Source organism: Anser anser (assembly GCF_964211835.1).
Source record: "Anser anser genome assembly, chromosome: 26".
Classification (NCBI taxonomy): domain Eukaryota; kingdom Metazoa; phylum Chordata; class Aves; order Anseriformes; family Anatidae; genus Anser; species Anser anser.
This window is the reverse complement of record NC_139747.1, coordinates 295,875-310,787: the sequence shown is the minus strand read 5'-3', so window position 1 is coordinate 310,787 and position 14,913 is coordinate 295,875. Positions and strand designations below refer to the sequence as shown.

General features: G+C 41.5%; 2 protein-coding genes across 7 annotated transcripts in view; one reads left to right on the top strand and one right to left on the bottom strand.

Moving 5' to 3' along the window:
- IKBKB (inhibitor of nuclear factor kappa B kinase subunit beta) overlaps positions 1-3,661 on the top strand; it is a 28,600-nt gene extending 24,939 nt beyond the window's left edge. For all 3 annotated transcript variants that reach the window (XM_083811506.1, XM_083811505.1, XM_083811507.1), the window contains 7 exons: positions 5-114; positions 371-420; positions 975-1,074; positions 1,264-1,411; positions 1,616-1,743; positions 2,453-2,543; positions 3,132-3,661. In XM_083811506.1, the coding sequence (XP_083667632.1) occupies positions 5-114; positions 371-420; positions 975-1,074; positions 1,264-1,411; positions 1,616-1,743; positions 2,453-2,543; positions 3,132-3,200 (696 nt within the window). In that variant the 3' untranslated portion in view covers positions 3,201-3,661. The remainder of the gene's footprint in view (positions 1-4; positions 115-370; positions 421-974; positions 1,075-1,263; positions 1,412-1,615; positions 1,744-2,452; positions 2,544-3,131) is intronic.
- Positions 3,662-4,302: 641 nt separating this feature from the next.
- VDAC3 (voltage dependent anion channel 3) lies at positions 4,303-14,894 on the bottom strand. Of its 4 annotated transcripts, none has more exons than XM_083811523.1 (10): positions 14,756-14,894; positions 13,618-13,756; positions 12,248-12,319; positions 11,887-11,936; positions 9,901-10,053; positions 8,713-8,765; positions 7,087-7,314; positions 6,077-6,227; positions 5,049-5,106; positions 4,303-4,795 (listed from the first exon to the last, which is right to left on the bottom strand). In XM_083811523.1, exons 3-10 carry the CDS (start codon positions 12,312-12,314, stop codon positions 4,704-4,706), a joined length of 852 nt encoding a protein of 283 aa, XP_083667649.1. In that variant the 5' UTR covers positions 12,315-12,319; positions 13,618-13,756; positions 14,756-14,894; the 3' UTR covers positions 4,303-4,703. The 4 variants fall into 4 exon arrangements, with proteins under 4 accessions (XP_083667649.1, XP_083667647.1, XP_083667650.1 ...); XM_083811521.1 differs by having other exon boundaries at positions 13,645-13,756; XM_083811524.1 differs by having other exon boundaries at positions 14,675-14,812.
- Positions 14,895-14,913: the final 19 nt, after the last annotated feature.

Here is a 14,913-nt window from a genome sequence, read left to right as displayed (position 1 = left end):
TCAGGAGGATGATGTGGAGCAGTTAGTGAAGAGAATGATGGCTCTGCAGACAGACATTGTGGACCTTCAGAGAAGCCCGCTAGGTCGTAAACAAGGAGGAATACTGGAGGATTTGTGAGTTGAACTATCTTGAATTTCAGATTTAAGTGTGTTGCTAGCTAAACTTGGCTCCTATTTCACTGCAGGACAACAAAACTGCTATCTCATCAGTTCAAATTATGGGGGACTGGCAGGACTTTGACACTAGAAAAAAATTTGATTCCCTACCTGTTGATCTGAAATAACTCAAGAACTCAAATCTTTTGTATGTTACTTGTTCATAATTTAGGTTCTAGAGAAATCCTTTGTGTTCTGTGTCTTTTCCTTCTAGAGAAGAACAAGCCAGAGAGCTGTACCGGAGACTGAGAGAGAAGCCAAGAGGTAAATGACATTTTAGGTCAAGGTCAGCTTGCTTTGTGTGGGTAGTTACTTTGGAGGTGCTGCAATCTGCATTGAGAAAACTTTCTCTACATTCTAGGCCTGCCCTTATGCTAGCTGTAAGTGCACTCTTCTGGACGTCTCTTTTTTGGAGAGGGGAGTTAGGGAATCAGTTTTAAACGAGGCCAGCCTTGCTTTCTTGATGCCTTCTGAGCTTTTCTTGAAAGTCTTCTGAGCTCTTCTCAGAGCAAGCTGTTGCTGCAAGTGTATGCTGCTGCTTCTATTTCTGTGTAGGAAGCATGAAAGACGCAACTGTTCCTTTGAGCAGCTGTGCAGCCCCAAGGCAGTAAAACCACTCTACCAACTCTGCTTTCCAATTCTCTTCTATTTGAAGAAGGTGGCTAAAACACAGCGCGTTTCATTCCCCGCAAACATGCGTGCCCTGAACTTCTGGGATGTTTCAGGATGGAAGAAGTGGTGGAAACAAACCACTAAAAAGCTTCTTGCTCTGTCTTAAAAGCTTACTTTTCTGTGTAATACTCTGACTGTTATTCCAGATCAGAGGACGAGTGGTGACAGCCAAGAAATAGTACGACTGCTTCTACAGGCAATCCAGACCTTTGAAAAAAAAGTCCGTGTAATTTATGCTCAACTCAGGTGAGCTTTGTAGACTAAGCTTTTATTGGCAATTGAGAGACAACATTTTCAGCAAGAGGTTCTGTTCTAGAGGTTTAAAAAACAGAGACATTTCCAAGTGTTACAGGGGATAAGAAACTTCAGAAAAGTTTCCCTACTGCAGCTGCCAATGTGTGATCTATTTATTTGTTTATTTTTTTTTTGGTAAAGTAAAACTGTAGTTTGCAAGCAGAAGGCACTGGAATTGTTCCCCAGGGTGGAGAAAGTGATGAATCTGATGAATGAAGATGAGGAAACAGTTGTTAGGCTTCAGGAGAAACGACAGAAAGAATTGTGGAACTTACTGAAAATTGCTTGTGTAAGTAAAATTAAAACTCCGGTTCAACTGTACTTTTAGGTTAGTAGCACACCCAGATAACTGAAATAATTAATAGTAAGCTTAGTATGTCCTGTAGTAATTTTTTTCTACTAATTTGATTTAGGATTGAGGCCAGTTTCTAGGTTCTCTCATGTTCCTGGCTGGTAGAAATGATTGCAGTCTGAATCTGCTGTTTTCTTTCAGAGTAAAGTACGTGGTCCTGTTACGGGCAGTCCAGAGAGCATAAACACATCGCGTTTTAGTAGCCCTGGCCAGCTGCTGCTGCAGGTCCCTTCTGGAACCTACAACTTACCAGAATCTGTCAGGAAAAGGTGAGGTGAAGTCTGGAGTTCTGTTGATGCTAATGCCAGCACTGCGAAGCCGGGTGTCCTGCTTTGTGAAATGATACGGAAGCTTTCTTACATTCTATACTTTGCGTTCAGCTTCTGGTGGCAGGAGTCCTATCTATAGTAGCTGGATAATCTAGGTCTTGTCAATATTCCTGATGAACAACTGGAAATAATGTGTTGCTACACACACCACACACGTGCCTCAATAATATGGGGTTTGTTTTATTTGGACTGGTTGGGCTTATTTGAAGTGCACTGGCTGCAGGAACTTTTGGCGCATTATCATGGAAGGAATGGTAGCTGGCCTATATCATCGAGGAGACTGTTATACTAACCACTTGTAGTTCTGGCTTGCTGAAAGGAACTGGATCACCATTTGGAATGAGACCTTGGCTAGTTTACTCGTATGTCGCTTCAGGCTTTAGTTTACAGGATGTTCTGCAACTTTTCCTCTAGTGACAGTGACTTCACATAAGAACCCAATTCTGACTTGAACATGCTTCCTTCTCCCTCATCACAATAAATCTGAGGATGCTACTGACTTTCCCTGTTGCACTATGAGCTTATAAACTGTTAACGCTCCTCAGTGCTGTGCAGCATACCTGCCAGCCTTATTTGCTGGAGAGGTGCTGCCCCTATCTTTAAATAAGACTTCCGTAGAAAATAATAGTCTAACAATCCTCTCTTTCAGTGAGGAGCTACTGCTGGAATCACAAAAACTCTCTAGCCAACTAGAAAATGTGATGCATGACACAATGAAGGATCAGGAGCAGAGCTTTATGGTAACATACTTGATATTCTTTTACAAGTGGATTGGGGATGCTTATTACTTCAAACTTCTGCTTGTGTACCTTTGCCTACAAATAAGTAATAGGGTTAGTGGAAATCTGTATACTACTCTTTTGAACAAGAAGAGAGTATGAGTTGCGTGAGATGAAACCACCCACTCTCCTACTTGAACTGCTGCTACATTCCCTGCTTGCTGAAAGTGGGAGCCATGTCTCTGGGACTGACTTTGATGCTTTACAGTTTGGCACAGAGCTACTGAGACTTCCCTTCCTTTGAAGGGCAGATGGGGAGGGGAGAAGCGCTTGGCTGTTTTACAGAAATACTATAAAACCGCACTTTTGCAGTTGGGATGGGTCTGTGGTGGCAATATATTGGTGTGCAGGGATGCTTGTTTACTGAAGTAGAATATTGACAAGCAAGTAAAATATTGAAAATAGATTGTGTGTGCTGTTTTCTAAGAAATCACACGGTTCATCATGAAACTATGTTGACTAACTTGTTTACAGTGAAATTCTTAAATCTTTGCAATCTCAGGTGCAAGCTAGTGTTGAACTCTGCATTTCTAACTGTTTATACTTTAGGCTCTAGATTGGAGCTGGCTGCAGCTTCAGGTAGAAGAAAGAAACAGTCCAGAACAAACCCAGATGTAAAATCACTTCAACTGCGTCTGAAGCCATGCTGCTTGAGGAAGCCAACTGTAATAAGCTGCTGCCTCTGAAAAGGGAAGTTAAAATGCCTCCTTCTACTTACGAGAGACACGTGGCATAGCTTATAGTATCCACATCTCAGATGCTTTTTTTCACAAAGATAGAGTAGGAAACGTGTGTTCTAACTGCTTGGAAAGAGTTCTTAATCATGCCTTAAAGACAGTAGCTCTTCTTACTCTCTGCCTTAGGCACGACACGTGGTGGTTTTGCTAGCTTTCAGGCTTTCTGATGACCAATGGACAACACCTGCAGTCAGTTTGCACCATCAATGGTAGATGTCACTTTCCTAATATATCTGAACTGTGAACTTATTTTCTTAACTTTGCTGATTTGCACTTTTTGTAGTGTAATGGTTATCTGATACGTGTTTCCTCTATGGGAACAAAATTATCTAAAAATGTGAACTTTTGGTTTGTTCTTTTTGATACCCTCAGTGAAAGCTGCTTTCTAAGATGTGAGAGGTAAGGATGTTATCCTAGAGAGCACAGAGAAGCAAAGTGTTAGTGTATATGTTGTTGGGAAAAATACTTCTCTGTGTCTAAGGGATAGGAGCACCTCTCCTAGGAGTAAAGGCTGAGAGAGCTGGCACTTTTTAGCATAGAAAATAGAAAGGGCTGGGGGAAATCTCATCAATGTTCAAAAATACCTGAAGGGAAGATGTAACAAAGATGGAGCCAGGCTTTTTTTTTCAGTGGTGCCCAGTGCCAGGTCAAGAGGGCAGTGCGCACAAACTGGAATACCAAAGCTTCCCTCTAAACATCAAGAAGAACTTCTTTACTGTGCAGGTGATAGACCACTGGAATTGGTTGCCGAAGGAGATTGTGGAGTTTCGCTCCTTGGAGATCTTCTAAAGCAACTCTACGTAGCCTTGCTTGAGCAGGGCACTTGGACCAGATAAGCTCCAGAGGTCCCTTCCAACCTCAACCACCCTGTAATTTTACATATAGTTTAGTAAAACTTTAAGTATGACTAACAGATAATCTGCAGAGGATCCACCAAAAAGAAAAGCCCCACTGCACAGAGAATAGCTTACCTGAACCAACGCTATGTTCCAACTGTGACATTTATTTCATTTCTGATGTAAAATCAAATGTTACACTGTAGCACAGAGATTACCTTTCGTAAAAGGGTGTGAAAGGTAGGACATGCAGGATGCAGTACAATAATGGGGAGAGGTGGGATATTCTCCTTTTAGGAGCCCATTTACAATATGATAAGCAAGTGAAAAATGGGGCACAAACATCACAACTCCCATGCATGCCTTCAAGTATCTTCTGTGGAGGTGCCTGCAGTCGCTGGACTTCAACGTTGGGTTAAGAGCATTCTTTGGAAGAGTACAAAGTTCACACTGCTGGAGATTTCAGAGTAATGTTAAGGCCAAAACATACGGGGTATGCTTTTCCTTCATCTTCCAGAGCACCATCTGTTGTTCTACTTAAAACTGCATTAAGCTTCTAGTTCAAATCCCAGCCCAACTTTGTGACCTCCAGCACTGAAATTCTTGCCATCAATCAAGCCTGAGAGGGTCAACTTTATACCTAGAAAAGCAAGGAAGGAGAGTCTTCATACAATAATGTCCCGGTGTAACACCTTCTCACCAAGTACCTGAGTCTTAGTAACATGTCTTATTTGCTATAGGAGCTTATGTGCATACACAGCCTTTACTTCCATGTACCTGTGTAAGATTTCTAGTTTTTGGTTTTTTGTCCTTCTATTCCATTCTAGAGATGATAGTAAAATAACCCACAACATAGTAACTAGTAGGATTTGCTACTACTTGGGCTTACATACCAGGTCGAAGGGTGTGTGCATAACCAATTCCAATCAGGCTGGCATTATTCACTTTAGCCTACAGGAAAAAAAAAAAAATCACCGCCATGTACAAATATTCAGAAAGTTGCCCTAGTGCCCTGTTCATTCTTTCAGCTACCTGTAGATTGATCTCTAGCTGTGGAGTATTCTAGCCTTTTCCCCTACAAGTTTCCAGTATACCCGGTTTTCACTATGTTCCTCCACTTTACCTTCTAACTGGAACAGGCACAAGAAATAGGTCCCATCTTTTCTTCAAATTGTGGCATACTACACCTATATCAAGTCCCACCCTGTCTTTTCTAAGGAATGAGCAACAAATTTATGAATATGCAAACCTATCTTTTACTAAGTTCTGAGCTGTTTACAATAGTATTTCCTATTTTTAATTCTGGCTGAATTATCCTGGAACTAATTCTTGTTTTAAAGCTTAACAAATGCTTGCTACTTAAGTGCTTAGTGTTACTATGTATGCAGTTACTTTTATTCACTGTTGCTTCCTGATGAGCATGTTATCTCTCCCAGTCATCTTTTCCCAGTGCCCACCCCAATTTCTTTCTTTTTTGGCCCTAACATTTCTGCAAGACTTTGTAAGTGTCAGTAATGGCACTTAGCTCAGGACCTTGACTGACTTTCACGAGCTACATAACTCTGTTAGGAGAGGGCTGTAAGCTCAATTGAACTGTCATCTTACTACAGTAGTTTTGTCTAATTCTTACCTAATCCACAATGTAAAAGAATACTTCATACTCATATTACCTTTTGAAAACACATTTTGCGTAGGCTCCAGGCACAACAGCAACTGTTTCAGCACAGACGAAAGAGGGGTTTAGATTTTTAAGATGTTTCACAAATATGACTTGTAGTCCTAGTTGATGTTTAAACCACAACAGTTTGCTGTCTACCATACTTTCTCAGTAACTATTTGGAGCAACTATTTCACATCACTAGTTTTCAGCATTTATTGGAGCTTGAAATACTTGTTGCTTTAAAAAAAAAAAAAATCTTACCACAATGGAAGTCTTCTCATCCAGTTGGTACTTAGCAGCAATACCAAAACGTGTGTTGTTACTGCCAGCAGTCCATGCAAGATTGACTGATGTCTCAACCTTATTATTAACTTTCTGATAAATAGACCCACCAAATTCAGTGCCATCATTTCTGTATGTAAGAGATGCAAGTGTCAGTAAATAGCAACCCTTGAGATTATCCCTTCCTTTCCCATAATCCTTTGACCATTATCTCAAAATGAACCAAGGTGTCCAGTGGACCCATGGTCATATAATTCCTAGCTGGAGCTCACAGATGTTCTGATATTTACCCAAAACATGGGTATTGTTTGCTTAACTGACCACAACTTACCAGTAACCAAGACACAACGTTTGAGATTCTGACAAAAAACAAAACTTTACTTGTCTTAAGGAGAAAAGCCTCTGATAACGTATAAAGGGACAAACCTAGAAAGAGGTTTAAGTCAGCTATGGAAATGACGAGACTGAAAACAAAGTTATTGCATAGCAGTTGTTTAAATATAAAAAGTTCAAGGATTCTTGAAGCATCTGAATGCGAAGGCTAGAGCTACACTAAGGTAGCTGGAAACACTCAAAGAACGATGTAACACACACCTCTCTCCTCAACCCTGGGCATTTCTGAGCCAGAAGCTCTCTCTTTAGTGAGGGAAAGGGTAAGATAGCTTAACTGAAGACTCTTATCTAGTGCCAAAATAGAAGTTGAAGTTTACCGACTTTAATTCCAAACTAACAGTGTGAAGTGCCTTTATGCCACTATCTTGTGTACACAAAACCAAGATCACCCTGAAACAGTCTTAACAGACAACCAAAAGTTGAGAATTTGACTCTGCTTTAATTGTACTGAAGATGAAAACATGATGTGAATTACTTTTGAAATAAATCAGCATCCTCCCTCCTTCCTCCCACCTTTTACCTAGCTCAGTTAATTCTCACTATTCATCTGGTTTGGATCCTCTGATAATTTTCTCTAGGCTCAGATTAATACTTACACATTAGTGTGCAGCTGAAAGTCTCCTGCCTTATATCCCAAGGCAAAGTTGTTTTGCGAAAGCTTAGACTTGGCCGTATCAAAAGCCATCTGATAGCCGGCAAGCCAGCCTTCATAGCCCAGCACGGCCCAGCCATAGATCGTTGGTCCAGAGAGATCAATGTCTATATTGCAGCCTAGATTTACATATTCTCTTTTGTAGGATGTCTTCAACTTTCCACTCTTCTTCCTGCAGAGAAACATTTCATTTTATCCCTGGTGGTATATATTATAGGTAGTTTTAATCCTGTATGTATGTCCTTTAGGGCCAGTGCATTAAATGACTGTAATGCCTACTCAAAACTTAAAATCACCACAACTGCTGAAGAGCGCGTGGGATAAGGGTAACACTGATGTTACATGTATTTGGTGGTGCTACTTCCAACATTTTCAACCTCCTTAAAATCCTCAAGAAGTTATAAAGGCATTAATCTTTTTGCTTATTACTCAAAAAATATCAGGTTTCAAATTCTGTTCACCGCAAATAGAGCAGTATGTTATGGCACCATCAGTTTCTTTCAAGCAGCATCTGTGACATCCCACATTGATAGCTGGTCTTTTTGTCCTTTAATGATTTTTTTGGCTGCTCAATTCTCTCCACTGTTCCTTTGCGTGCACTGCCCGCTTTCCTTCCTCCTTCACTGCTGGATACCACTCTCCCTTACTGAGAAGGAATTTCCTCATCCTCCATGCATTCCATGCATCATCCATTTAGTCAGTCTTCCAAAGAAGCCTGTTCCTCTGTCACCAATGTGTCTTTCTGCTCCTTTTGCTACCGATTCAAAGTTAACTGCAACAAAATCTTACCACCTCCATCATCCTCTCCCCAGCCTCCTTTATCTTTGAAGATACAGCAGGACACTGTGCTGTGCATACCCAGGCCCGGAGGCTCACCTTTAACTCTTTTTCTAATTGCTTATATCCAAGTAGTATCTAAAACGCTGATTTTTTTCTGTTACGCTGTTCCCAACGATAAAGAAATACCAGTAATTGTTTACAAAGCAGTCTCAACCTTCATGTATATCCAGACATATATAACCCATATACACACTTTCTTTGCTCTGTCAACCAAAAAAGAAATAATTTTAAAAAGACAAAAAAGTGCTATTACACTGCCTATCATAATACACAGGCTGTTCTACTTCCACAGGCTTCAGGGAAAAAAAAAAAAAAAAAGCTCCTTTGTGTTCCTAAGGCACTGGGTTGACAGCAATTGGACCTTGAACACCATGAGAAAGATGGTACAAATTAAGCAGTCCCTGTAAGACCTAGCTATTCAAGGAGCGAGTTACAGGAATATAATACCTCCTCTAAAACGATAAATTTGCAGTGGCCAAAAAGCCAGAGTCATTTCTAGCAGAGCTTATTCTGCCCATTGCCTTCAAAATACTCTACAGTACCTGCAGAACAAAGTTCTTGATTTTTTTCTTTTTTACACCATGAGTTCCTTCCTGTTGCAATATTTGAATATGACCATTCAGTAATGGTAAGTTTTGAGCATTTACACAATGTACAGTATAAGCATTTCTAATGAGAAGTTAAGGGCAATTCTAGGACTCCTTAGATAACGGTGACTGAAAATACTTACCCTGTGTTTGGTACAAATACAGTGTCAAGAGCCACCTTCAGTCCTTCAGCCAACTGTAAAGAAAAACAGAGAAGTCTGCTCACAACTCTGCCAAAACATGGCTTGTTTTATTACATTACTATGGTGCTACTTCAGGTCTAAAGAGAAGGCGTGACATGAACAGAAAGTCTCCCACACATTTTTACAAAGAGATCTGTAGATGCTGTATGATAAAGGATTAAAATTTGGCTTTTCTCCCTACAATGAGGCACCATTAACAGCACACACTTTGAAGATTTGTTATTATGGGAATATTTCAAATGTAGTGTTGACAACAAAACTGAGAAACTGTGTTAAAAAAACCTCTTCAGTTTTATTTATTTATTCCCTATAGAGCCAATAATCCATGCTGTAGCTTAAAAATCCCTCTCAGAACCTATGCATATGTTGAGACACAGTACTACTTCACTGGCCAAACCACGTACCGGGGTCAGCTGTTCCACGTCATTTTGAGTTGAACGTGTTAAAGCACTGGTAAAAGTGCAAAACCTTAACTATAAAAAGGGTTGGACATATATAGTGGAGAGCACCACAAAACTTTTATTACCTTTGGAACTTTTACCTTAGTTCGTAGGCATTAAGTGAAAAGCATAAAGCTATTGACTTTGAAAAGGAGTTTTGTATTTTAAGAGCATTGTATAACAGCAACCCTTTGCTTAAGCAGCGCCAAGTTGCAAATTTTCTCTTCAGCCGAAGCCTTCAGTCTCAAGGCAGCCAAACTTAGGGCCTTACATATTATGGCATTTAAAACAGAAAATCCTCTCCGGTTTTCTTTCATGACTGTAGTAGTGACAGCTCTACATAGCTAAAGTTAGTTTTAAAAAAAAAAAAAAACAAAAAACTTGTGTTCAGAGTGGATAATAGCGATATTCATTCAAAAAGCTAATTTGGCATGCTGACATCTGCAATAACTCTGTATCTTGGTATCGTTATGTAGCAGCACTTGGCTATGGTTATGCTTGCACTCCCTGCGCTAAAATTCATGATGCTGTCTCTCAGTCTGATCACTGGGCACATTTACCATGACTTCTTTCTTTTTAGTACTCCAGGGAGTTTTGTGTAACTTTCATTCCTCAGTGTTTTCTGCTCAGCTCAGTATTTTCTCATACCAATTGCGGGAACATTTTCAGAGTATCAGCTTCCTCTTACCTGATCCTCCATGGAAACTTCTGTTCCCAATGTGTTGTCCGTGTTCCACTTCTGGAGGAATGTAAGTCCATAGTCTTTGATCTTATATTTTGTCTCTAGACTACCTGAAGCTTTGCCTGTGTCTGTGTTAGAAGAGCCAGTTGCTGTAAATTCCTGCCAAGAGGACAATATGAGTTTCAGCACTGTTCAGTACTTTACCTCTTTCCACTTGTCAAATGCTAACACAAACACTTGCTACCCTTAGACCTTAAAAACAGAACACTCAAAATCATCATCCTCTTCCCTATCCACACCCAAAACGATTCTTTTTGCATCTCAAAATGCCCACTCATTTCTGGCATCTCTGTTCTGGATATTTATTATCAAGATGTGCTGACAGAGCCCTGGAACTTGCTTAGGTTGGTAAAAGACCTCTTACACTAAGAACCGTCATCAAAAGCAAACAAAAACATTTCAATATCAGTCAGAGATCCTGTTAGTAGTCAAGTACTAGATTTAGATTTCACACGTTGTGCCCAGCCTCTCCTCCAACCCCCAAACCATATATTGCAGCAGAATGCTCATTACAAACGCTAATGAGCACAACACCTTTAGCAATAGACAACTGTACCAGTACCATATCTATCTTGATTTTCCTCGTGCTGTTTTTATTGTGTTCTTATTTTGAATTGTTGGGACAGAGATTGTAAATGGCTTTACATACATGTATCGTACAGGAGATTAAGCACTATGGACCCAAGTCAAACTTCATGATGTAAATGAAAATATGATGCAGAACAACCTAGCACATTACAAACGATATCCCCCACAGAAAACCTCACCAGAGAAAGTAATAAAAAGCCAACATGACAAAACAGTCACTGTTCTTACCAGCTGGTTAAGCATCCAAAGTGAAAGTTGCATGGAGAAGGAAAAACCCATTTTAGAACTTAATAGAGTTGTGCATGTTCCATCACAAGACAGTGTAGTTAACAATTACCATATTATTGAGAATCAAAACTTCATGGCAGGAAAACTACGCACATTCTTTGATGTCAGTAATTGACAGCTGTTGTAATACAGAGACCATGGAGTTCCTCGGCCTTGTGTGCCGGGTGCACGATGCAAGTAATCCATCAAAAACGTAACTGAGACAGCACGCAGTAATACCAAAGGAATGACTTATGCCATTTGCACGACAAGAATGCAAGAGAAGGGAGCTAAAGCAAATATGGTTACGAGATAGGCTGAAAAGCAGGACAGGCCTACAAAGGATAGCAGTAAGTGCTAGCACTCAAGAAATTGAGAGTCATTGTAAGAATAAGCTTATCTAGTATAAAATACATATGCCTGTGCTTAAAGACCAAAATTTAGAAATCCATTCTTGGTTTTTCCAGCTTTCCTGTGAAGTCACAAGGGAGGTCCATTTTTCCACCACTAAAATGGGGATCACCATATTTTCTAATTACCTTAAGTGCTATAAATCTTAATTAACACCTATAAAATGCTCTGAAATTCTACATAAAGTATGTCAGGAGGACTATTTAGTTTTAATTAATTAATTAGGTCCTGCATTATAAGCATAGTGGAGATGTGAAAATGAAGTTAAGGCAAACCGTGGTTCTTTTTTATCCCTTGGCCTTTTGGATGAAAAGTCTGTGAACTAAAAATCTTATAAAAACCAACAGCAGAGAATCTCAACTGCGTTCATAAACAGAAGTGAGACCTATATATGGTGAAGAAAAACTGTGTGCATGGTTGTTGCAATGGGAACTGGAAAGAAAACGGTACATCCCGAACAAAGTATGTGAAAATTCTTGCACACCAGAGGAAAAGAAGTACCACTACATGAGTTCCATAAATTGTTATAGAAACAGATCAGTTGGCTAACAATTTTAAATTGAGAAATGAAAGAAAGAAGCAACACCTGCTATCAAGATATTACCACCATTTTAGGAATTTGTCCTCCCCTCAACGCTGGTGATGTTGAAAGCTCCCAGCACTTACCACCCCACTGGAAGACTTGGTCTTCAACTCTAACTTGACCATTCCAAATCCTGAAAATAGAAGAGTACACAGCATCTGTTTCACCACAATATGCAAGCAAGGTTTATTTGCTACACGCCCAGCAAGTCCGGCACATAGGGAACACTGGCCTGAAATAGCCTATTTTCATATTTCATCAGTTATTCATCTTAGCGATGATAGATTGAAAGGATTCTGGTGATTCAAGGTGGTCCATCCTTCTGCTGGATTCCTACCACGAGGTATTTAATGGCTTTCTCAAATAGTAGTGTTTTTATTGTAGTATTCAAGACACCCAAGATAAAATATGAAATTATTACCAAACCTCAGTCATGTCACTTACCATAGCCCTTATTGAATACATCTCTGGCAGACTTTCCCAAGTCACTGTACGATGGTGGGACAGCCATGGGATCTGAAACACAGTGGAAGCTGTAAGAATCTTAGGTTTAACAGCATAAAATCTAAACTATCTTCAAAGCACGTATAGACATCTATGACTAAGTACCCTATGCATGCTTCACAGATAAGAAACTGCAAGGCCTTTGAAGAATGTTCATGAAAGTCATGCTTGTGTCATTGTTGCTTTGTCAGAAAACAATCTGCTCCTAAACACTAGGAGCAGCCTTAAATTCAACTACATACCTAGACTTCATATTCTGCTATTATGTTGCAAAAAGAGCTCATATGAGCATTTATCACCATTCCAGTAACATGCAAACATTGCTTTCCTGACAGGACCCTTTCTGAAAGGGGCTCCAAGCAGTGAAGCCATGTCAGCACTGAACAATCCCAAAGGAAAAGATAATTGGCTTCCATATAAACTTGTAAATTCTTAGGAAGTTTTCCAGAGATTCGGAAAATACATAGAAAGATCTCATTACACTGTCCAGTAGCTACCAGTATTTCTGCACTCCGTGTACAAAACAGCAACAGCTACACTTTCTAACACAGATAGCTGCTACAACTGACATGGAATACAAAACTCAAAAGGACAGATGTGAAGCTCCACCGTACATTAGTTAATCCACGTTAAAAAAGCACAAACACTCTTCCCCTCATAGAAAATTCATCTTTCCCTTCTAGAATAAGTTTACCTAAGTGTAGAGGTACACCTGCTCCAGAAAAGAAAGGCCATCAAAAATGATGCTTTTGATTAATTTTAATGCTAACCCTTTGCCACTTAGTTTTTCGTGCGGCTGATTAAATTGCTGACATTGTTCCCTGCAACACCCAACACGAGAAAACCCCCACCCCGCATTTGTTACTTGCGCCATAACAAAAGACTAATGAAAAAGAAATAATAATAACTCAAGCAAAACCCCCCAAAATCATCATGTCACTTCCACCAATTTAGTTACTTTTCTTTCCCTTCCCCACATTGTAATCCTGATGTTAATATTCTATTTCTTACTCACGCTTTTAGCAAAAACCTAACAAGTATTTCTTTAACCTTTATATAACTAGAAACCTTTATATAACCAGAAATCTATTTCCTTAACAGCTTCTGGCTTTGCTTTCTAAAAATACAGGTAATCAAAATCCAAGTAGCTTTGCAAAATACTCAGTCTCTCTGTCACAAACGCAACTCTATCCATATTAAGCAATTAAGTCCTGCTTTCAGATAGCGAGCCCCTTCCTAAAATGAAGCTGTCATGCAATTTGCATCCCACAGCGAACAAATGCTCTACGTTCAATGACTTAATGTCTAACCTGCACTATATATCTATCAATATGTACCCGTGGGTCTAGAGGATATAAAACAGCTGGACACGACTGCAGGTTCCTTATCTGAAGATCAGGTCATAAGATAGGCACTTTGCAAATGTACTACATAAAAAGGCCTTTTTACCTGTCAGACATGGAGAGGAAAAATTAAAATTAGTGAGTCATTAAACTGATGAAAAACAATCAATATAGACTTTTACAACAGTGGAGTTTTAATACATACAATGATTTTGGCAACCTAGCTATGGAGCAGAGCATATCTTTCTTGCAAAACATTGCATATCTTTCTGATAAAACATGGCTTTTTCACACAAACTCTTAATTCAGAAGTTTCAACTCCTTTATTTTTTTGTGTGCGTGCGTTCTTTTTTTAAATAGGTTTGCCAGAAATAAGCTGCACTGCTTATGTTAAACGCCTTCTTTTTAAACGGTATCTTCTTAATATCATACTTCGACTTGCTTTCCAACAAGGAAATCATTGTAACAGCCACTGGGAGACAACGTATCGAGGAATAAAAGGCTAGGGCAGGCGATCGCTAACGCTGCCATCTTTAGCTGTAGCATGCAGCAAGTCAACAACCGCACGTAAACCGCAAAAATAAAACGCCAAATCGGAAACCAGAGTGAATAAACACGAGAACCTCCGCACTCGCGTGTGGAACAGCTACGGCCCAACCTCATCGAGCGACGAAGCACAACGGGCCCGCGAGCAGCCGGGCTTCGCGGTGCCGACCGCGTTTCTGCTGCCGAGCCCCGCGGCAGCGGCCCCGCCCTTCGGCGCCGCCGGGCGCAGCGGAGCGGAGCGGAACGCGCGGCCGTTCCCGACGGCGCCGGTCGCTGCTCCCAGGCCCAGACGCCGGCCACCGGCAGGACCCCGACCGCCCGCAGGGAGGGCCCGGCCCGGCCCGGCCCGGCCCGCGCGACGGGGCCGCCGCCACGGAGCCGCCGCCTCCGGCGAGCGCGAAGCCCCACCCAAGGGCACGGGAGCGCCGGCCGCAGCGAGCCGGCGAGCGCGCTCCCGGCCCCCCCCCGGGGCCCTCACCCAGCCTCGCCCCGGGAGACGCCGCCGGGCTCCGCCAGGCCGGCTCCGCGAAGCCGCGCCGCGCCCGGGACCCGCCGCTACCTGCCGGCCGCGCCGCCCCGCTCCGCTCCGGGAGAGCCCTCGGTCGCCCCGAGCCCGCATGCGCAGCGCCGCCCCGCCGCGCCGCCGCCCCTTAGGGCCGCCCGGGTGCCGCGCGCGGGGCGGGGGGCGCGCGGCCGAGGCGAAGCGGGAGCGCGCGG